Genomic DNA, 23,921 nt, shown 5'->3' with positions numbered 1-23,921 from the left:
AACTCACTCTGTAGACCAGGCTGGCCTTGAACTCAAATCTGCCTGCGTCTGCCTCCCAAGTGCTGGGATTAAAGGCATTTACCACCACTGCCCAGCTTTTTTTAAGATTTATTTATTATATATAAGTACACACTGGAAGAGGGCATCAGATGAGATCTCATTACATATGGTTGTGAGCCACTATGTGGTTGCTGGGATTTGAATTCAAGACCTCTGGAAGTGCAGTCAGTGCTCTTAACCGCTGAGCCATCTCTCTAGCCTGAGGGTACAGGCTTATGATGAGCAAGATGCCTTAGCTTGGGTAGCAAGGGTCTTTGCTCTGATTCCCAGGAAGTTACTTGTCTTTCAGCCTCTCTACACATGCATTGTGGCAAATATACCAACATGTATTCACACACAAAAAAAGCAAAACAAGATGCAAACTTAAAGTCTCACATGGTGGCCCTTACCTGTAATAGTGTTTTTGAGAGGTTGGGGCAAAACATCAGGAATTCAGAGTCTTAGCTGCACAGGAGTTTTGTGACCAGCCTGGGCTCCAGGCTCTGGGATAGTTAACTTCCCACCTCCCAAAATAGAAAGGAAGAGGCTTCATTAAGGCTTACATACTTACATATTTTTAAATTCCTTGCACTTTGGAGGGGGTCAAGGTCAAGATGGAGCCTCATTACTTAGCACTGGCTGCCTGGAACTTCCTGTGTAAGCAAGGTTGTCTTTGGGCTGCAGAATATGGCTCAGCGGTTAAGAGCACTGGCTGCTCTTCCAGAGGTCCTGAGTTCAAATCCCAACAACCACATGGTGGCTCACAACCATCTGTAATGGGATCCAGTGCCCTCTTCTGGTATTTCTGGAAACAGCTACAGTGTACTCATAAAAATCCTTAAAAAAATTGCAGAGTCACTGGCACACGTAGAATCCTTCATGATTGTACATACCTGTACTCTGGCTAGTCAGTTGGCTGAGGCAGGTATGTTGTAACTAGACCAGTAGCATAGGTGTGACCAACCTCTACAAATAGAAACCACAGATTATTTGATATGCCTTGGACATAAATGCTGATTTGTTTTCTGTTCTAGCTGCCAGTACGATCTCTCTTAAAGTCATTTCCTTTCTTTCTTTGTATTTTTGAGACAGGGTTTCTCTGTATAGCTCTGGCTGTCCTGGAACTCACTCTGTAGATCAGGCTGGCCTGGAACTCAGAAATCCGCCTGCCTCTGCCTCCCAAGTGCTGGGATAAAAGACATGTGCCACCACCTCCCAGCTAGTCTTTTTCATATGAATAGAGGAATAACAACTATGACATCTTTGTTCTAGACTTTGAGCTCTGAGAGCAGAGTTCTGTTTTATCATATCCACAGGGCTTTTCCTCAATGCCCAGCACAGAACACTAGTAAATGCTCCAGGTGATGCTGATGCATTTAAAACTAAAACTCTATTTTATGTGACTTTGTAAGAATTTTCTCCTTTCATTTTAAAGGAAAAAGTACAGTGGCTCTGGAGACCTGGCTCAGTGTTAAGTGCCCTTCCTTGCTGCTTTCACAGAGGATCCAGTCTGCTTCCCAGCACCTTTATGGTGCTGACTACTTAATTGTAACTCTAGTTCCAGAAGATCCGGCGCCTTCTTCTGGCCTCCATGTGTCTTCAGGACACAATGGCACACAGTACATACAGGCAAAAATATCCATACACCTAAAATAAATACATAGAATCTTTAAAATGTAGAAACTGTTTACTTATAAACCTTTGTGCATTCATCCTATGAATTTTTTTTTTTTTTAAGTTTTTCGAGACAGGGTTTCTCTGTGTAGCTCTGGCTATCCTGGAACTCACTCTGTAGACCAAGCTGGCCTCGAACTCAGAAATCCACCTGCCTCTGCCTCCCAAGTGCTGGGATTAAATGCATGCGCCACCACTGCCCGGCTCCTATGAATCTTTTTAAATTACACTTGTAAGTTGCTAAAGGGAGACAATTTGTTAGAACTTGCCTATCTTTCTGGTACTGCCTTATTCAGCAAATAAAACATTAAGTTTGTACTATGAGCTAACTGCAGAAATGAACCTTATTGTAAATATTTTGAGTGAGCTTGATAGTAACATCTGGATACTAGAATGGGGTCTTGGATTCCTTTGAACTGCAGCTAATCTACACATGGGTGCTAAGAATTTGACTTAGGACCTCTTGTGAAGGACAGCAAATGCTCTTAACCATGAGCTATCTCTATATCTCCTATTTTTTAATTTAAAAAAGATTATACTTTTTTGGTTTTTCGAGACAGGGTTTCTCTGTATAGCCCTGGCTGTCCTGGAACTCACTCTGTAGACCAGGCTGGCCTTGAACTCAGAAATCTGCCTGCCTCTGCCTCCCAAGTGCTGGGATTAAAGGCGTGTGCCACCACCGCCCAGCTAAAAGATTATACTTTTAATGTGTATGAGTGTTTGCCTGAATGTATGTTTCTGTACTATAGCCCCTGAGGCCAGAAGAGGGCTTAAGATCCACTGGAGCTGGAATTAGAAGTGTTGTGAGCCACCCTGTGGTGCAGGGTATGGAAGCTGGGTCCTCTGCCTAAGAAGCAAGTGCTCACAACCACTGAGCCATCTCTCTAGCCCAAGAGGTTCTTTTTGTTTGTTTTGAGACGGGGTCTCAGTGTGTGGCTCTGGCAGCCTGATTGAGGGTAGACCACCTCACTCAGCTAGTGTTCATTTGTAATTACTCAGTCTCATTTTCTCATTAGCTACTGTTAATGATCTTGAAGTTCTCTTTGTGTTTTGTGCTGCCTAAGGAACAAATACCTCTGCTGCGAAGCTGTGCTATGCTGCCACCAACAGGCTGGCTCTCCTTAGAGATGAAATCAATACTTGTTGCTAGCTGCCTTGAGTGTGGAATAAGAGTTAATATTTACTTATTGGCTTTTTGAGACATATGTAGCCTTGGCTGTCCTGGAAGTCAATATGTAGAAATGGCAAGATTTATTTTCATTTTTATTTTGTGTGTGTCCGTCCATGTGAATGATGTGGTTGTACAAAGAGGCCAGAGGCATCGATCCCTTTAGAGCTGGAGTTAACAGCAGCTGGCACCACCTGAGATGGGTGTTGCCAGTCAAAATGGAGGCCTCTGCTAGAGCAGTGCATGTTCTTACCACTGAGCCATCTCTCTAGCCTCTAAGCTGGAAATTAGTTATTTTATGTGTGTAGCCTGAATGTCTGTCTGTGCCACCTGTGTGCCCAGTGTCCATGGAAACCAAAGAGTTGTGAGCCAACACGTAGGCTGTGGAAGTCAACCTCAGCCCTGGAAGAGGAGCTGTCTTTCCAGCTCCCCAAGAGGAGCTGTCTCTCCAGCTCCTCAACAGTACTTTTTGTTTTTTTGTTTGTTTGGTTTGGTTTGGTTTTTCGAGACAGGGTTTCTCTGTGTAGCCCTGGCTGTCCTGGAACTCACTCTGTAGACCAGGCTGGCTTCGAACTCGAATCTGCCTGCCTCTCCCCCCCTAAGTGCTTTGATTAAAGGGGTGTGCCACCACTGCTCCAAACAGTACTTTTTAATTTAGATGCTTCCACATAGATGGATCTTGAAATAACACAAAGATTCTAAGCAACTTCTTTTCTTTCTTTCCTCCTTTTATTTGTTTGTTTTTGAGACGGGCTTCTCTCTGGGGCCTTGGCTGTTGTGAAACCCAGATATCCCACATTGGCCTCCCAAGTGTTAGGATTAAAGGCTTGGGCCACTATTGTTACCAAGTTCTGTGATTAAAGTCTTGTGACACTACAGCTGGTTCTGGCTTTTGTTTCGTATTTGTTTTTATTTTGATTTTGTTTTGTTTGAGTTAGAGACTTGGGTTACTGAAACTATAGTGCCTTGAACTTGAGATCCTAAGAGTTTAATTTTTTTTTAAACATAGCTTATGATTTTCCTGTTTCTACCAATTGAGCTTCATTCGAGCCCCAAGCTTTGATTTTTCCACCCACATTCCCCCCCCCCCAATGTGGTTAATAATGACTATGGGAATATATTGTGCCTTTAAACCAGAGAGCTTTTAGAAATTGGTTGCCCGGCTGCCGCAATATTCCTAGTGAAGTTTATTTACTTTTGTTTTTTGAGGCTGACTCTCACTGTATTTCTGGCTATCCTATAATTCACTGTGTAGACTAGGCTGGCCTCATAGATTTGCCCACTTCTGCCTCCCAAGCCCTGGCTGGGATTAAAGGTATGCACCACCACACCCAGTTTCTGAAGTTTATTATTTTCCAGTGGATTTTTTAGGAGAGGTAGGTGGGAAGTGGGGAGTCAGGGTCTCACTGTGTATCCCAGGTTAGTCTTGAACTCAGTAATCCCCTTGATTTACCGTGGCACTTAGGTGTCTTCTAGAGAGATGGGTACCATAGGAAATGCAGAGAAAGAATAAACCATAGTGTTCCCTCACTAGGAATTTAAAAGTATCATCTGCGATACAGGGCATATAACTATATACATCAGAGCCAGGCGAGGTTCATCTTTAATCCTAGCTTTCAGGAGGCCAAGGATACATACTGAGATCCTGCCCTAAAAGAGAAAAAAAAGAGTGTGTGTCAGGGCTGGAGAGATGATTTAGTGCTTAGGGCACTTGTTCTTGCAGGGAAACTGGGTTTGTTTGCTCCTTCTCTCCACCCCTCCATGATTGCATTGGGAATTGAACCCAGAGCGTAGGAAGTAAGTAAGCTAGGCAAGTACTGTACAACTCTATGTTCCCAAGTCTTTTTTTGTTTGTTTGTTTGTTTTTTTTTAAGTTGTTAGTTTGTGGGCCATGTGCACACTACCTGCAGGGGCTGGAGGCCTCAGATCTGGCACTAGATTTCCTGGTCCTGAGCCATACAACTTGGGTCTTCTGCTAATATGTAGTATGTGCTCTTAGCAGCTGAGTTCTTATATACGATAACATTCAATTTAGTGGGGTCTGCACTGTGGTAAACATCCCCACTGCTCTTTTCCCCATACTCTAGAGAGCTGTGGCGAGCATGCAGCAGAGTCCTCTGCAAGGCCAACCAAAGTTACATGCAAGAAACAGTATCTTTCTCTGGCATGCAAAAAGTAACCTTTAATTAGTTTAAAAGTCCTGCATAGAGATCAAGGGAATAGGAAAATGGTCTCTGGCAGGAGTAATGTACAGATAGAGGGAGGGGCTGTACAAATCACCCTTGGGGCTTCTCTCATCTACCCTGCAGTTTAGAATAGCGCTAGGTACTAGATAGGGTCTGAGTTCATATGTCTAACAAGTGCTTACATAATGGTGTTGCTGTTTGTTGGTGTCTAGAAACTGCTAATATGTCTGCCTATAATCCCTTAAAGTTGCTGGCCTAATTTTGTTATTTCGTATGTGGTTTTTAAAGAATTAAAAGTGTTTCCTATACAAAGTTGAATATAGGGGCTGGCGAGATGGCTCAGTGGCAAGAGCACTGATTGCTCTTCCAAAGGTCCTGAGTTCAGATCCCAGCAACCACATGGTGGCTCACAACCACCTGTAATGAGATCGGATGCCCTCTTCTGGTGTGTCTAAAGACAGCTACAGTGAATTATGCTGGAGCGAGCGGGGCTAGCAGAGGTCATCTGTACAGCTACAGTGTGTACTCATACACATAAAATAAACAAAGTTGAATATAACTAGTAACCTGACACTTTGTAGTCTGTTTGGTTTCTTTATCTTTGTGCTTTTGCAGATAGTCATGGTTAGGGACAGAAGTTAGTGAAAAATACAAAGTTGCCCCTCTAGGACTGTAAAACAAGGGGAGTGGCCAGAATTGACCTTGAGTGAACAAAATAAATGTTTCAAATTGTGGGTGCTGAGGATACAGCTTAGTGATATAGTGCTTGTGTGTATGAGGCCCTAGTTTATTCCCCACCTTCCCAAAAAAAAGGAACCCTACAGAAGGATAGTCTTTCTTTCCCGGCAGCTACCTTGGTCTGTGTGCTTTCTGCTGTTGACCCAAATGTATCTTCCAGCCTAGGCTGATTGTGTTCATTGCTACAGTTGTGAGCTCGCCAGGAGACTGGTGGTAATGAATTCTTTGAGAGTTGGCTTTAGTCTTCTAATCTAGATTTCTGGTTATTTGTCTTACAGATATTTTATGCATGGGGTTTGTAAGGAAGGAGATAACTGTCGATACTCTCATGACCTCTCTGACAGTCCATATGGTGTAGTGTGCAAGTATTTTCAAAGAGGGTACTGTGTTTATGGAGACCGCTGCAGGTAAGGATTTGTTTATAAACTCTTTGGTTAAGGGTGAGTTGAAGAATGAAAATAAAATAGATCATTCTGGTAGCTTTGTACATATAATCCTAGTAGCTTTATACATAGTATTCTAAAAATGCTTATGATTTGAAAAGTACTTATTGCTAGCAGTCAAAGAAGGCTCAGCAAAGATACAATGCCTTTTTATGACCTAGTCTCAGAAGGCACAACATTGTCACTTTCACTAACATATGGACAAAGTCATTTAAGTCCATCCACATTAAAGGGAAGAGATATTGGGCTTCACTTTTGGAGAAGCATCTTGGATGTGTTTGAAACCACCACAGTAGGTAAGACTTGTAGCCAGTATCACAGCCACATACAGATAGATAAATAGATGGATGGATGGGTGGGTGGGTGGGTGGGTGGATGGGTGGGTGGGTGAATGAAAGGATAAAAACTTGTATCTACTCTAGATATAGTCTAAGTATCTCAGCCATATGCAGATAAGTAGATGGATGGGTGGGTGGGTGGATGGATGGATGGATGGATGGATGGATGGGTACGTGTGTAGATAGACCAACACATTTATAGTTAGCTGTTGGGCACAAATGTTTAGAAGTCATCCTTACCTGGGTTTGTTAGCAAACCAGTAAGGGTGGGGTAAAAGGTAAGCCCCTCCCTCATAACTAACTGTTAGGGGTCAGAGGCCATTAGGCCTCTGAGCCTAATGGTTAGTCTTTTGCTGTTAAACTGCCTAAGGAATAAGATGTGAGGAGACCATCCTTTATACTGAATGAGCAGTTCTTTGCAGGACAGTTTCTATAGATGTTATGGACAAGGCTTATTGAGGGGAAGTTAGTTCCAGTCAGTTGAGTTATGGCCCCCAGTGACTTAGAGAGGAATAGAAATTGAGGAGAGCAGAGAACTGTGGAGACTACAGGACAATAATGAAAAGGTATGACTTGGGGTGAAGATCAGAGGACAACTTAGAAACTTAAGAATCAGCTCCTTTCGTTAGGTAGGTCCCAGGAATTGAATTCAGGTCAGGTTGGGTGGCAGGCACCTTTATCCACTGGGCTGAGCCATCTTGCCAGTCCATATTGAAGTTCTTTAGATAGAAAATTATACTATATTAATACAGAATATGGAAAAAAGCTTGATATGCATCTGTTTTCTCAGTATTAATCACTTAACACACTGTAAAAGAATTGGCAATTTTGTGACATCCTATTATAACTTATTAGCTGTATAACAAATTGTCAGTGGATGTGAGAATCTTCATAGACTGGCAAACTTTCTCTACAGTGTGGGTGTGTACATTTTTTTGGTGACTCCTGATTTCTTATGTAAAGCCAGCCATAGATAACACAGACCAATGGATACAGTAGTGTTGCAATTGCAGCCTTTTATCTTGGGCCACTACAATTTGAATTTTCTACAACTTACATTTTACAAATGTATTAATTTATTAAATAAATAAATGCATGTAATTAAGTACATTAAATGATGTGCCTTGAGCTAGGTATAGAGGCACATGCCTTTTACCCTAGAACTCTAGAGGCAGAGACAGGTGAATGGATCTCTTGAGTTCAAGGCCAGCCTGGCCTACAAAGCAAGTTCTAGGACAGTGAGAGCTACACAAAGAAACTATGAAAAACTGAAAAAAGAAAGAAAGAAAAAAAAGAAAGACATGCTTTTTTTGGTTTTGTTTTTTTTGTTTGTTTTTTGTTTTTGTTTTTTGAAAGACATGCTTTTAAAAGCCATTTTAAGTCAGGCAGTGGTGGCGTACACCTTTAATCCCAGCACTTGGGAGGCAGAGGCAGGCAGATGTCTGAGTTTGAGGACAGCCAGGGCTACACAGAGAAACCCTGTCTCAAAAAACAAAACAAAACAAAACAAAACAAATAAAAAAAGCCATTTTAGGGGCTGGAGTGATATTTCAGTGGCTAAGAGTACTGGCTGCTCTTCCAGAGGTCCTGAGTTCAATTTCCAGCAACCACATGGTGGCTCACAACCATCTGTAATGGGATCCGATGCCCTCTTCTGGTGTGTCTGAAGACAGTAGTGACAGTGTACTCATACATAAAATAAATAAATAAATCTTTTTTTTCTTTCTTTCTTCGAGACAGGGTTTCTCTATGTAGCCCTGGCTATCCTGGAACTCACTCTGTAGACCAGGCTGGCCTTGAACTCAGAAGTCTGCCTGCCTCTGCCACCCAAGTGCTGGGATTATAGGCGTGCACCACCACTGCCTGGCTAAATAAATCTTTTTTTAAAAAGTCATTTTAACTTTAATCCCAATACTAGGGAGGCAGAGGCAGGCAGACTTCTGAGTTCAAGGCCAACCTATTCTACAGAGTGAGTTCCAGGACAGCCAAGGCTATACAGAGAAACCCTGTCTCGGAAAAAACAAACAAACAAAACAAAAACGCCATTTTAAGATATCAAAGCTGCTGGACAGCAGTGGTGTACGCCGCCTTTAATCCCAGCATTTGGGAGGTAGAGACAGGCAGATTTCTGAGTTCAAGGCCTGCCTGGTCTACAAAGTGAGTTCTAGGACGGCCAGGGCTACACAGAGAAGCCCTGCCTCGAATGGGGGGGGGGGAGGTGTCAAAGCCATTCTTACTTGAATTTTGGTAGAAGACTGTATATAGTGTTAGTGTCAGACTGTGTTCTTCAAAGATCCCCATACAGGTTTTTTTGTTTTTTTTTTGTTTTTGTAGTTGAATTTTATTTTGTGTGTACAAGTATGTTTGTCTGAATGCTTAACTTTGCACCTGGGTGTGTGTGTGTGCCCACACATGCGTGCCCACACATGCATGCCCGTGGTGCCCTGGAGCTATCTTGCTAGCCATAGCTTTTCTTGTCTTTTTTTTTTTTAATCCTTCCTGGTATCTACTTACTTTTTGCTTCAGAAACATTCTATGCAGATCTGTAAGGAAATACTTGTCTTGTTGGAGGAGATTTGATAATGTAGCTTATTTATTATTTTGGAAACAGTCTTCTTACTATTACTATATAGCTCTGACTGTCCTGCAATTTGCTATGTAGACCAAGTTGACCTTGAATTCAGAGATCTATCTAATTAGAATTACAGGTGTGCGCCACCACAGGCCGTCTTTTACATGCATTCATATTCTCTCTTTTTTTTTTTTTTTTTTTGAGATAACCTCTGAAATGGTGGCAGATGCACTAGCTGCTGCTGCCTTGCTTAACTAGTGTCCATTTCAAAACAGTGTTCTTTCCTAAGGCGCTTCATTCATGCTGCTTGCAGAGTAGGAGGCATAGTTCCCTGAACTTGGTAGGCACTTATTACTGCCAGGTAGTGAGAAAAAAAATAATGCTTGAAAATGCCTAACTTTGTCTTTTTGTCTGCCAGTTTCTTTTGAGGGGTGGGTGGGGAGTGGAACTCAATTTATAGTCCAAGATGGCTTCAATTTGCAGTAATTGTCCTGCCTTAGCCTACCAAATGCTAGTGTTATGCAGGACAGCCTTTATTAAATTTTGTTTTGATGTAGTGTCTCAGCAAGTTTCTTAGTCTGGCTCTAAACATGGAATCCTCTTTCTTCGGTCTCCCAGATAACTGACATTGTTGGTGTGTGCCATCATCCAGTTGTACTTGACCCTGTAAAGTTTGCTAAGTCTGGGTCTCATGCCTTTATCAGCAATATGACATCATAGGAACCATATTGATGGTTCCTGGACATGCTGAGTCATGAGCTCCACTCCAGACTTAAGTTAGGTACCTGGGCTGTGGGCATAGCTTAGTCCGTGCCTAAGGACTAAGGTCCTTGCACAAGGTCGAGGTTTGTTGGTATTCCTGTAATCCCAGCATTTAAGTGGTTAAGGCAGGAGGAGCCATGCGTTTGAAGTTAGCATAAGCTATATAATGAGAGTGAGGCTAGCCTGAGTTACATAACCCTCTATCTCAAGGTTATCTCGGGGTTGGAGAGATGGCTTAGCAGTAAAGAGTGCTTGCTGTTGGAGGGACCTGAATATGGTTATCCCAGCACTCATATCAGGCAACTTACAAGCTGCCCGTTAACTTTGGCCCTAGGGATCTAAATGCTGTCTTCTGGCCTCTGTGGACACCCATCCATACAGATACATAAATAGGAATAAGTCTTGACAGGTGCTCCCTGCTCATGCTCGTGTTCACACTGAAGTTTGAAGAGTCTGGGGCTCTATAGCTTGACGGTAACTGCTTACTTTTCTCCGTGTCAGATATGAACACAGCAAGCCACTGAAACAGGAAGAAGTGACTGCTACAGATCTGAGTGCAAAACCATCCCTTGCTGCTTCCTCAAGTCTCTCTTCTGGTGTTGGATCACTTGCTGAAATGAATCCAGGCGAAGCTGAGTCACGAAACCCAAACTTTCCAACTGTAGGAGCAGGTTCAGAGGACTGGGTGAATGCCATTGAGTTTGTCCCTGGGCAGCCCTACTGTGGCCGTAGTAAGTATTGTGAGGACCCTGTAAACTGCAATCAAAGGGCTAAATGACAGGCCACAGTGAACTCAGTGTCAGCTTTTCTGTTTCCAGTGTTTGAGCTTAACCTACTGTCAACACGTTAGATTGGGTTATCTAAGATTTAAAGATGAAGTAAAAGAAATTTTTTGAATTACAATAAAATGAATTCCTGTTTAAAAACTGAAGTGTCTCCGAATGCTGTCCCCCGCCTGCTCCTGGTGGTGCTGGGATCAAACCCTGGGCTTTGCACATGCTAGGCAAATGCTTCCCCAGTAAGCTACACACTCAGCCCACAATCAGTCCTTTGGTGTTGTGTTTTTTTGACACAGGGTCTCTTATGGTTCAGATTCCTCAAGTAGTTAAGGGTGACCTTGAACTCCTAATTCTCCTGATCTATCTACCCTTACTAACCAGTACTAATACTACATTTCACTTCTAAAGAAATTCACATACAGAACTGGGCTTGGTGCCACATACCTGTAATGCCGGCTTTAGAGAGGCTGAGGTGGGAGGATTGCTGAGTTCAAGGCCAGCCTGGGTTATTCAGATCTTACCAGAAAGAACAAAGTGGAGCTGGACAGTGGTGGTGTGTACCTATATTCCCATCACTGGGTATTCTGAGGTAGGCAGAGGGTGAGTTCTAAGCCAGCCTGGCTGTATAACCCTGTCTCAAAAAACCAAGGGGAAAAAAGTGAAAGTTTGTTCAGTAGGCTTGACTTTAGGTTTCATTAAATTTTTTTTAATTTTTTTTTTTATTATTCTCTGTTACCTTATAGTTCATAATTGCCTTATGTATTTGGACCTTTACTACCATCTTAAACATTTTCAGCTGCCCCTTCCTGCACTGAAGTACCCCCGCAGGGCTCAGTGACCAAGGAAGAGTCAGAGAAGGAGCCAACTACGGTGGAGACAAAGAAGCAGCTTTGCCCCTATGCTGCAGTGGGAGAGTGTCGCTATGGGGAAAACTGTGTGTATCTCCACGGAGACTCCTGTGACATGTGTGGCCTGCAGGTCCTACACCCAATGGATGCTGCCCAGAGGTCACAGCACATAAAAGTAAGTGCTCAGAGCAGCTTGTGCTAAGTATGAGGAGCCCATAAGTGGTGATGTATGTACTTCTTCCACGTTCTTATGGAGTGTTTTGTCAAAGATAGACCTATATAATCCAGCCATAGTGGTGGCCAAAGGCAGGCTGGTCTGGAGGGCCTGGCTATGGTAATACGTATTTCCTAAAAAGAACCCTAGACTATGGTATTTAAAAGGCAGTTCATGGGGTTTTGGGTTTTTGTCCTGATTTTTCTTTCTTTTTTTTTTTTTTGTACTAACAGTTTTTCTGGGATTCATATTTCTTATAATTCTTTTGAGATGAGTATTTCCTTGCTTTTTAGTAGTCATAGCATTGTCTAGCCATTGCCATAGTTCTAAGTTAGAATGTTTTCATCCCCAAGGAAACCTTACATCCTCTTAGTAGTCGGCCTCTGTTCCGCTTTTCCTTGCTCTCCTAGTGACAGTGGGTCCACTTTGTTTCTCCGGGTGTTTTGCCAATTCTGGATGATGATGTAGCTGGAATCACTCAGTATGTATGGCCCTCAGTGACTGGTTCCTCTCGTTCTGATGATTTTTTTTTTTAAGGTTTTCCCTGTTGGAGTCTGTATCCATACTGCATTTTGTGGTTGCATGTTGGTTATATGGCTGTTATACATTGTGTGTGTGTGTGTGTGTGTGTGTGTGTGTGTGTTTCTATGTTGGTATGCTTACATGGAGGCCAGAAGTTAACATTAGGTATCTTCCTTCAATTTTGAGGCAAGGTCTCTCACTCCATCTGGAGCTCACCAATTGGATTGCCTGTCTGCCATCTCCATACTCAAGGCTGGGGTATAAATGCACTTGCTGTGCCTGGCTTCACACACATACTGAGAGCAGAGCCCAAATCCAGGTGCTCATGCTTGTACAATAAGTAGTTTACTGAGAAATCCTCCCAGCCCCAATACTGTGCTTTTTTTCATTTAATTACTTAATGGATATTTGATTATTTCATTGTGTGTAAGTTTTTGTTTTTGTGAACATGTGTCTATCTTAGCTATTCTTTTAAAATTGCTTTTTACATGAGTGTACTCATTGTGGGGAGGGTTGTATGTCACAGCACATATGTAGAGGTCAATGGACAGCTTGGGTGGTGTTTCTCTCCTTCCACTATGTGAAACCAGTACTTCAATTCAGTTTGCTAGGCTTGGCAGTAGGTCTTCTGACCTACTAGGGCGTTTATCAGGCTGGCCCTATCGCAGATAGCCTTTGGCAGTGTAATGGCTGGGTCAGCTAGTAATTCTGCTTAGCACTTTGAGTGCCTGACTGGCTGCTGATGTATAGTGCTGCCTTGTTTACACAGAGGCCAGAAGGTGTTGGGTTTTCTGGAACAAGAGCTATGGAACTGCCTTGTGGCTTTTGAGAACTGAACCAAGTCCTTTGAAGCAGAGCCCGGCTCTTAACTGCCAAGCTATCCCTCCAGCACTACACTCAGCTTTCTTTTTAAGGTTATTACTTCATGTGTGCTCACAAATGCCACAGCCCTTTGTAGAAGACAGAGGGCAGTTCTGAGGGGCTGTTTTCCTCCACTTGTGTGTGGGCTGCTAGGCTTGTATGGCTAGTGCCCTTTGATAATAGCATTATCCATGTAGTCTCAGAGTGGAGGTGGGTAAAGAAAATAGGTACTGAAAGGATTCAGAATATTACTCCGCAATAAAATATAATTCAATCAAGCTAGTGTCAAAGCCATAGAATTGGTGTACCACAGACCAACAGTTGTCCACACATGGGGATTTTGAAGGAAATGAGTACCTGTTGAGTATGGGGTTATGAGCACATTTGAATAAATAGCGCGGGGCTATAGAGGTGGCTTAGCCTTATACAGTACCTGAGGTGATTCCTAGCACTCACATCTGGTGACTCACAGCCACCTAGAACCCATGGAGAGCCAACTTCTGGGCTCCACTGGGCCTGCAGTCACTTTCATACCTCTGCCCCCTAATTTAAAAGATAAACCTTTAATATTAAATAACAGTGATTGTACCTCTCTGAAAGTACCAGAGGTTTATTTAATTGCATGTGTTAAATTGTGTGGTGTGTGAATTGCCTCAGTAGTTGTTTTAGTGTTTTGTGTGTGTTCAATTTTAATTTTTGAGGGACAGTGTCTCGGCATTGTCCTTACTGACCAGGAGCTCATTGCATATATTAGGTTGGCTGTACCTCAAAATATTGGGTTCTTCCTCCTCCTGCGTCCTGAATGTTGGGGTTACCCAGACTCAAGTATGAGCCACTGAAACCACTCCTTTAAAGGGTATGGAAATAATGTGCCCTACATAATTCAGATTTACTTTAGTAGTCTTCTTTTTATTTTTGAGACAGGGTCTCTACATAGCCCTGGCTGTCCTGGAACTTGAAATGTAGATCAGGCTGGCCTCAAACTTATATAGAGCTCTGCCTGCCTCTGCTTCCCACGTGCTGGGATTAAAGGTGTGTACCATCACAGCCAACTATCTTTTTCTTTGGAGACAAAGCCTCATGTAGCACGGGGCTGGCCTATAGGACTCCTGCCCCTTCTGCTTCCACCTCCCGAGTGTTCAGTGTCCTAAAGTTTTGAAATGAAGTCTTTAATCCTTCATTTTCCACCAAAGTTAATAGGGTCTTTGATGCGGGGACTTGTATGGGTGGAGCTCTGGGATACAGAGGACTGGATAATCTTTCAAAATCAGGAGTTGAGTCCTCCCAGCTCGACTGTAGTGATGTGAGCACCATGGGGGCGTGGACCCGTGCTTAGAGCAAGCCTTTACCAGGTCAGATTGGAAACAGCCTCGGCAGGACCCTTAACTGTGGAGCCTCAGGACTGCAGTGGCCTCACTGTGCCTCTTGTCTCTTCCCTTCTTCCAGTCTTGCATTGAGGCCCATGAGAAGGACATGGAGCTTTCTTTTGCTGTTCAGCGCAGCAAGGACATGGTGTGTGGGATCTGCATGGAGGTGGTCTATGAGAAAGCCAACCCCAGCGAGCGTCGCTTTGGGATTCTCTCCAACTGCAACCACACCTACTGTCTCAAGTGTATTCGCAAGTGGAGAAGTGCTAAACAATTTGAGAGCAAGATCATAAAGTGAGACTCCTCCCCAATCTTCGTTTGTGCTTTCTATTTTCGGGAAGAATTTAGTATCTTGTGCCAACTTCCAACCAGAAGGACCACATTTAAATGCATGTATTTTATCATGAACCTGGGTGTTCTAATTGGGATCTCTTCTTTGTACTACAGCTAGCTGCTAGGTTAGTTGGTCTGTCTATTTGAATGAGGAAACCCTGTGTATCAGTTAGAGTCTTCATGCTTTTTAAGGAGATTGTGTTTAATGGATTAGACAGTTTAGGCTTCGTGAACAAACATCTAGCTCTGAATGTATGTTTCCTGGCGTTTTACACTTTCCACTTTCCTATACCATCCATTAAGCTAGCCAAAAATCTACCATCCTTTAAAAACTGTTCTCATAACTGAACAAAAGCCACATAATCCAAACAGAGCAAAGTTACAAGAAATAAATTTATTTAAATGAAAGGAGTCTGTGTGAAATGTCTTCTTTTTTTGTTTTTGTTTTGTTTTGTTTTGTTTTGTTTTACCTAAGTCTTTTTTAAAAAATGGCTAGCCATTGAGTTGATTTCTGAAGGAGTTTGTCTTTCCTCCAAAGAAAGGGTCAGTTGTGACTGTGTGGAAGGAACCCTTTCTGCTAATGCTCTTGTGCCTGTCAGTTAGCCTAAGTCTTGGTGACACACCAGGGTGTGTCTTAAAGAGCGGGCATAGAGGGGGGAATGTGCATTGCAGCCTGTTCATTGTTTCCCAGGTCCTGCCCAGAATGCCGGATCACATCTAACTTTGTCATTCCAAGTGAGTACTGGGTGGAGGAGAAAGAAGAGAAGCAGAAACTCATTCAGAAATACAAGGAGGCCATGAGGTATGAGCAGCGGGCTCACTCGGATAGAACCGTGCTGCCTTTGCACTCCTACTGCTTCCTGCCCTTCCTTTACTGCACAGGACAGTTTGCTTTGCCACCTCCATAACTGCTTGCCCAGTTTGTCTCATGCCATTGACTTTTAACACAGTCCTTGGGTGTGTGCTGAGAACTGTTATAGGGAAGTCTCCACTCTAGCTAAAGCCTGTGCAGGGGTTCCAGGTCACAAGAGCCATCCTATGAATTCTTGTGTTTTGGGATTCTAAAGATTTTTCACTTGGTGTTAGCACTGTTAAACCGTGTACATTTAAGCAGAGACTTTTCTAGTTGGTGTTTGGAGCACATGTTTCTAAGAACATATCTTGGGGGGGGCTGTGCTCTGACGTCTCGGTTCTGCCCCTGTTAAACAGAAGCCCCAGATAATAGTCGATACACGCCTGCAGTCCACTGTGAATAAGGGTTGCGGTATTTTCCTTTCCAGCAACAAGGCATGCAGGTATTTTGATGAAGGACGTGGGAGCTGCCCATTTGGAGGGAACTGTTTTTACAAGCATGCGTACCCTGATGGCCGTAGAGAGGAGCCACAGAGACAGAAAGTGGGAACATCAAGCAGATACCGGGTAACTCTCACTGTTTTTTTTTAAGGAGGGGAAATAGCACACTGTCAGTTGAGTCATGCGTATATTGGGGTAGGGGAGAATGACACTCAGGTGTCGGGGGAGACTAGAGTATAAAAGAGTCAAACCTCAGAAGATGGGAGGGGTAGGAAAGGAACGTGTTCAAAGCCCTAGCCTAAGATGTTGGCCACAAATAGCCAAAGGGGAGGTACTGGCAAGGCGGACTAAGGGAGACCTTTGGTCCGCCATGCCCTCCCTCTGCGCCACACGGTTTACCTTATAAGCAACAGAATAGAAGACACTGTTCGACAGTGCCACCCCTATCATGGCCTTGTTTCTTACAGGCCCAACGAAGGAGCCACTTCTGGGAGCTCATTGAGGAGAGAGAGAACAACCCCTTTGACAACGACGAAGAGGAGGTTGTCACCTTTGAGCTGGGCGAGATGTTGCTTATGCTTTTGGCTGCAGGTGGGGACGACGAGCTGACAGACTCTGAGGACGAGTGGGACTTGTTTCACGATGAGCTGGAGGATTTTTATGACTTGGATCTATAGCAGCTTTGCATGGCGCGGGAACTGGTCTGCGGAGCCTCAGACAGTTGCTGTCCCCTATGCTGTGTGGCAGCGCGTGTGGCTCTCCTAGGCAGGCCTCTCAAAACTCCAGGTGCTGTGATCACTACCCAGGGCCTGTTCCTCTACCCTCACCTTTCCCCCAAGAGTGTGTTGTTTTCTCTGTTTCAAAAGTTACAAAAATAAATCTTAAAGTTAGTTTTTTTGTAACATGAATTTAACTGTCAGACAGTTAGCGTAGGTTTGTTGCGTCATCTGTTTTCAGCCAGGTTGTGTTCATGGACTTTGCACACTCATTTTGAGACCCCTTTGCGGTTCAAAGGAAAAAGCACTGACTGTGCTTTGGGGTCCAGGGATAGGGGCAATTGGGAAAAAAGGGACCTAAGTTGGCAAGTCGCTCTCTGCGCTAGATGTAGGAGGGCTCCCCAAGGTTTCTGTGAGATCTGCACCTTCATGGTTTTATAGCTGTTCCCTACCCTGTAATCCCCATCACATGTGCTTGTCCTGTGGTTTTGGGCTCTTGTTTAATTGCACGCAAGAAATACTACTGGGTAACCAGAACCAGGTACAAATGTGTTGAGGTTAACATGAAAAAATCTAAAAACACATGAAGGATGCAGTGGTGTTCCATCAATGCAGAGCTGGCAGTTAACTCCCAAGGGTTGATGGACTTGGTGGGTGAGCACAAGCGAGCATGCCAGCAGCTTCCCATCTGTGCATAGGTGCAGTATTCTTAGCTTTAGTGGGCAGATGTGGACTAGTGGTTTCAGCCACATGTGTCAGCTAGATCTTAAAGGACCAAGCAGTATGTCAGTAGTTGTTAACGTAGCAGTAGGTGTCTGTCTGTATGCTAGAGGAATGGGATCAGCTGTAGAGGTTAAACGACCTGCTTGTCCCTTTATCAGTACAAGCTGGGTCTTGGACACACTGATGTTTTGAATGTTTTACAGTCTAGCCTTTTCAGTCCAGGCACTCTTTGGAAAACCCTTTGTCCTCATTTGAGGGGGGCCTGTTGTGAGGTTCTGTGCTTGTTTTTGTGGCTATCTGCCTCATTCCATCCCTGAGCTTTGACAGTAAGACAGGTGGATTCTCCAAACTGAGGAATTGATTGTGCTAGAGGTATCGGTTTGCTGATTAATAAACCCTCGCACTGAAGAAGAGGGAGGGTGAGGCCACCCACAAGACAAGCAGAAGTTAAGTTGCTAAAATTCCGTGGTGGGAATTTCACCTTTGCATTTTGTTGCTCTCTTTCCTGAAATAACTTGGGAGATGCTCGGACCTGTCCGTCTGCTTTGCTTCCCCGGAACTCACCCAGTCTTTGACTTAAGAAAACACATCATCGTTGCAGAGGTCTCTGTATTTTGCAGCTGCCCTTTTGTAAGAAGCACTTTTCCCAAATAAAACCATTTAAAAAAAACCATTGGTCTTGTTGAGTGATGACCTGGCTTCAGAACCACAGATGTCAGAGTTGCTCGTTTCATTCTTAGTCATGTGTAGATTGGCTAGAAGTGGGTCTCTTCAAGATGGCCAGGCTGCCTTCATTCACAAGCTCACCGTCTCTCTCCTGGGAATATGTGCCTGCTTCAGTTCAGGCTCCCAAATAAAACAGGTGATTGGGAATTGGAAAGACTAATCTTTTTGTTTGTTATAGAGTCAGGATTTCTCCATGTAGCCCTGGTTGTCCTAGAACTCACTCTGAAGACCAGACTGGCCTTGAACTCAGAGATTGTCCTGCCTCTCTCACTCCCAAGTGCTGAGATTAATGGTGTGTGGCACCACGCCTGTCTTAAGAGTAAATTTTTGCAAGGTTTATTTATTCACGTTTTTTTTTTTATGTACATGAGTGTTCTGTTTTCGTGCACACCAGAAGAGAGGATCAGATCCTATTATAGATGGTTGTGAGGTACCATGTGGTTGTTGGGAATTGAACTCTGGAAAGAGCAGCTGAGCCATCTCTCCAGCCCCTCCAGTTAACATTTTTTGAGACAAATCTCAATGTGGATTTCAGGCTGGCATCAAACCAAACCCATGGTCATATCCTTTAGCTCCCAAGTTCCCCCAGGCAAATTTCCTTTTTTCAGATTTATGTGTGGGAATGCTTTGTATGTATGTTCCGCATGCCTGATGGCTGCAGAGGTCAGAAGAGGGTGAGGGCATCAGATCCCCTGGAAGTGGATTACAGATGGTTGTCAGCCATTATGTAGGTGCTGAGACTTTAACCAGGGTTCTCTGAAAGAAAATAATACCTGTGAGACAACTTTGTTTGAGAAAGGGTCTCACTGGGTGGAGCTCAAGAAGGCTAGGCTGGCCTTGAACAGAGTTCCACGAACAGCCTCTGCCTCCTAAGTACTAAGTTAATATTTATGTAATACTATTGCTGTATGTAATACTATTGCTGGTTGTAGAAATGGGTGTGCTAGGAACCAGATCTGGAGCAGCAGGTCCTCTTAAGCAACGAGCCATCTCTCCAGCTCCATTACTTAGTACCTCAACTAGTCTGCCCCACCCCCACCAGTACTTAGGCACACTTGAGACAAAGATGGTCTGGTCCCCCTCGGTCTCCCCTGGCGCTTGGGCACACTTGAGACAAAGGTGGAAACTCAATGTTTCTCTGGCACATCCTAGTCCACACATGGCCCAAATCTTAAAAAGCTTAAAGCTCAGAGACTAGAGAGACTGCCCAGTGGTTAGGAGCATGTTATTGCTCTTGGAGAGGTCCCAAGCTTGGTTCCTAGCACTCACAGTGGGCAGGACACAATTGCCTGTACCTGTAACTGCAGCTTGTAGGGGGTCCAGGACTCTGAACAACTGTACTTGTATACAAACCCAAATACAACAAAAACGTAAGTTTTATTTAAAAACAGATTAGAGCTGGGAGGTGGTGGTACACCTCAGATCCCAGTACTGGGAAGCAGAGGCAGCCTCACCTACAGAGTTCCAGGATAGCCAGGGCTATACAGAGAAACCCTGTCTCAGAAAAAAAAAAAAACCAAAACACAAAAAGGACCTGGGTTCAACTCCAGTCACCGCCTCCATGTTGGCTCATAATAACCATCCCTAACTAGATACGGAGAATCTAATATCCTCTTCTGACCTTGGGCCCCAGGTCCACATAAGACTCACAAACATACATGCAGGCAAAACACTCATACACGACAAGTACTGGGTTCTGATGCTAAACTTGAGTCAAAAGCAACTGGCATCCAACCTGCATTGAGAAATAAGAATGTCAGTGAGGCTTCAAATCTCTGTAGACCATCTTGGGTTTTGTTATTTTGTTTCTATCTCCGTCTTTGCGAGACAAGGTCTTATAGTAGCTCTGCCTGGCCTGGAACTAACGGATATGCAGGCCTCTACTTCCTGAGTTCTGAGACTTAAGCTGTGCACAGGCTCACGGACTAGTTCAGCTCAGCTGGAGTAGGAAAGCTGTCTTCAGCTTTCTGATTAGGTTTCCTGGGATGCAGGTGCTCACGTGGTACTTCCTCCATTGTAAACCACCAGATAATTGGCTTTTTTTTTTTGGATCAAAGGCAATTTCCCCTTTTAATAAAGTCTCTACAAGCTGTAAATAAAGGGAAAATTAGAGAGCCATGGGAGCTCTCCCCCAGCAATGTAAACGTTGACTTTTCTTAGACCATATTTAAATTTGTGTGTCTGTGAGTGCATGTGTGTGTGCTTGTGCAAGGAAGTGTCCTCTTCTTCCACTTAATAGGTCCTGGGGACTAAACTCAGGTTGTTAGGCTTGGTGAGTAAGCCATCTCACCAACTCAGATGTTGGCTCTTGGAACTGCTTAGTTCCCAGCCCCATAAGAGGGTAGATCAACCCTCTCAGGCATGAAGAACTGCATTTCTCCACTGTTATCCATGCAGACAGAGTTTTGTTAATGGATTCACACAACACCTTAACTTCACCAGCCTGCCAGCCATATTAGATTGTATTTTGACTGGCTAATCAGTAGGCTAAGCTTTTTCAGGGCACGCACTGATGTAGCTCCATCTCACAGGTTCTGCTGGCTACTAGCCACCATAAGGAAGCCCGACACTCTGCCATAGCCTCCCCAGGGACAATTTATGAGCAATGAAATATTAACAAGTATTTCCTCACACATTTCATACCCCTAGACAGATAGAAGTACTGAATGAAGCATTTTCTGTATTTTTTTTTTCAAAATGACATTTTGGGATCTTGATTTCATATAACTCCCCTGTTGCTATAGAGTATCCAGGATGTGTGAAGGTCATAGTAATCCTAGTCCATCCAGCATGCCCAGTGCCAAATCTGTGAGGCCAGGTCCTCTGGGAACAGTTTTACGGGGCAGTTAGGAGCTTGCCAAACTTTGGGAGAGACTGCCTCACTCTTAATAGTAGGTGAGACTTTGGGTGTGTATAACCCACAAGATCCTCTGCAGTCTATCCTGGATCCCTCTCAAGTCTGTGCTTGAGAACTGCAACAATAGCCTGGTGTGGTTAGTAAGAGGTTGCCAGTATTCCGGTGGACTCTTCCCCCACATGGGACCTGTAGGGAAGACAGTCCAGATGTATAAGTCATAGAGGTTGAGGAAACTTTCAAAGTGATAGTGAGAGCTATAGAACAAAGAAGGATGAATGCATGTCCACCAGTCTGCATTCCAGAGACCCAACATGTGAGCACTTCCTTTTGAGGTACAAATTATGGTTTGTTTTGTTTTTTTTTGTTGGTTTGTTTTTTTCTTTTCTTTTTCTTTCTCTTTTTAAAGATTTATTTATTATATATAAATACATTGTAGCTATCTTCAGACACACCAGAAGAGGGCATCAGATCTCATTACAGATGGTGGTAAGCCACCATGTGGTTGCTGGGATTTGAACTCAGGACCTTCGGAAGAACAGTCAGTGCTCTTAACTGCTGAGCCATCGCTCCCATTCTGGTTTGGTTTTTTCAAGGCAAGGTTTTTTTGGTTTTGTTTTCTGTTTATCCCTGGCTGTCCTGAAACCTTCTATGTAGACCAGGATGACTTGGACCTCACAGAGATCCACCTGCCTCTGCCTTCAGAGTGAGTGCTGCTGAGTATGGTGTCACAAGCTTTTGATCTCAGCATGCCAGAGGTAGATCTCTGAACTCAAGTCCAGACTGGTCAGCCTAGTGAGTTTCAGGACAGCTAGGATACATATTGACACTCTTCCTCAGAACAAACCAAATGGCACTGGCATTTGTTCTTAGAAGCAGGGTTTTACTCTGCAGTCCCAGCTGGTCTTGAACTTATGACCCAAAGGGCAAGTGCTGGGATTAATGGTGTACCCTCTAACACTAGCTTTAGATTCTAATAGTTTAATTGATGGATACAGGGTCTCTTGTATCCCAGTCTGTCCCTCTGACTTGCTGTGTAGCTGAGGATAACCTTGTACTTCCAAGTGTCCTGTTTCTGTTTTCCAAGTGCTAGGATTATAAGTATATATACCACACTTGGTACTAGTGGTTGAAGCACAGGGTTTGTGCAGAGGCAAGCACTCTATCCAATAAGCTATATCCCCAACCCTTGGGGATATAGTGTGTGTGTGTGTGTGTGTGTGTGTGTGTGTGTGTGTGTATACACATGACATTGTGTACATGTGTGTATGTGCATGCTGTTGTGTGTGTACATGTGTGTATATTTGCCATTGTGTGTATGTTAGTGTGTGTGTGTGTGTGTGTGTGTGTGTGTGTGTGTGTCATTATGTACATGTGAAGGTCAAAGGATAACTTGCAGGAGTTGCTTCTCCCTTTTCACTGTGTGAGTCCTAGGAATGAAACCCAGGTTGTCAGCCTGGGCAGGAAACAGCTCTAAACATTCTGAGCCATCCACTAGCCTGTAATTATTTTAAACATATATTTTAGTCTTCCTCAGATTGCTGAGTGGTCTGAAGTTAAAGAACTTTTTTTTTTTTCCTTTGATTTTTTGAGACAGGGTTTCTCTGTATAGCCCTGGCTGTCCTGGAACTCACTCTGTACACCAGGCTGTCCTTAAACTCAGAAATCTGCCTGACTCTGCCTCCCAAGTGCTGGGATTAAAGGCATGCGCCACCACTGCCCGGCTTCTTTTCTTTTCCTTTCTTTTTGTTTTTTTCTTTTTCTTTTTGTTTTGGAGACAGGGCTTTACTGTGTAGCCCTGGCTGACCTGGAACTCACTCTGTAAACCAAGCTGGCCTAGAACTCACAGAGATCCGCCTGCCTCTGCCTCCCGAGTGCTGGGATTAAAGGCACATGCCATCACCTCCCAGATTTTATATTTTTGTTTTGAGTTTTGTTTTTTTCAAGACAGCGTCTCACTATGTTGGTCGGGCTGTCCTGGAACTTACTTTGTAGACCAGGCTGGACTTGAGCTCACAGAGATTTGCCTGCCCTGCCTCCCGAGTGCTGAGATTAAAAGCATGTTATGGCTAGATTGTTTAATGTTTCAGATGTGTCTTTAGTTTTATGTATGTGTGTCTGCAGTGAGTACGTACATGTGTAGGTGGGTAGTTATGGAGACTAGGAGATGTCAGATCTGGAGCTAGACTGGTTGTGAGCCACCTAACCTGAGAATGAGCTCAGGTTCTCTGCAGGAGCAACAAGCATTCTTAATCTCCAAGTCATCAATCCAACCCAGAGAGCAGAGTTTTTTGAGTTAGTGATAGTGTACAACTGTAATTCCAGTACTTGGTATATAGAAGCCAGAGGGTCAGGACTAAAAGGTCCTTTTTGGCTACACTGTGGCTTCAAGGCCAGCCTGAGCTACATGAGGCTATCTTTAACATTTTAACTTTTTAACCTATTAACTTTTCATTCATTTATTTGGAATGTTGGCACTTAAACTCAGAGCCTAAGTATGCTAGGCAAGTGCTCTACCACCAAGCCATCCACCACCCATCCACTTCCCCTAGTTAGTTTGTTTGTTTGGTTTGGTTTGATTTTGTAAATCTGGTGCTTTCAGACACTTATCTTTATAGTAAGAGGGTTTCAGATCTGCACAGTACTGCAGCCAAAGCCACCTGCCATTTAATGAACAAGTTATGTAACATTACTTTGTTTATAAACTGGGAGAACAGCAGATCTCAAATAACACACCTCGTCCATCTCTACAGTGACAGTTCCAA

General features: G+C 43.7%; 1 protein-coding gene and 1 long non-coding RNA gene across 6 annotated transcripts in view; one reads left to right on the top strand and one right to left on the bottom strand.

Annotated features, from left to right (window-relative positions):
- Window positions 1–18,249, top strand: part of Mkrn1 (makorin ring finger protein 1) — a 21,704-nt gene extending 3,455 nt beyond the window's left edge. For 4 of the 5 annotated variants that reach the window (XM_031381614.1, XM_031381618.1, XM_031381617.1 and 1 more), the window contains exons 2-8: window positions 6,084–6,212; window positions 10,422–10,651; window positions 11,496–11,722; window positions 14,591–14,805; window positions 15,536–15,646; window positions 16,125–16,263; window positions 16,605–18,249. In XM_031381614.1, the coding sequence (XP_031237474.1) occupies window positions 6,084–6,212; window positions 10,422–10,651; window positions 11,496–11,722; window positions 14,591–14,805; window positions 15,536–15,646; window positions 16,125–16,263; window positions 16,605–16,814 (1,261 nt within the window). In that variant the 3' untranslated portion in view covers window positions 16,815–18,249. The remainder of the gene's footprint in view (window positions 1–6,083; window positions 6,213–10,421; window positions 10,652–11,495; window positions 11,723–14,590; window positions 14,806–15,535; window positions 15,647–16,124; window positions 16,264–16,604) is intronic. The other variant, XM_031381615.1, reaches the window with a different exon arrangement.
- Window positions 11,136–11,582, bottom strand: LOC116098769. Its single transcript, XR_004121941.1, has 2 exons — window positions 11,436–11,582; window positions 11,136–11,330 (listed from the first exon to the last, which is right to left on the bottom strand). It is a non-coding gene; the product is annotated as an uncharacterized LOC116098769 (long non-coding RNA).
- Window positions 18,250–23,921: the final 5,672 nt, after the last annotated feature.

This window comes from Mastomys coucha, unplaced genomic scaffold (assembly GCF_008632895.1).
Source record: "Mastomys coucha isolate ucsf_1 unplaced genomic scaffold, UCSF_Mcou_1 pScaffold20, whole genome shotgun sequence".
Lineage (NCBI taxonomy): Eukaryota > Metazoa > Chordata > Mammalia > Rodentia > Muridae > Mastomys > Mastomys coucha.
This window is presented reverse-complemented; position numbering and strand designations above follow the sequence as displayed.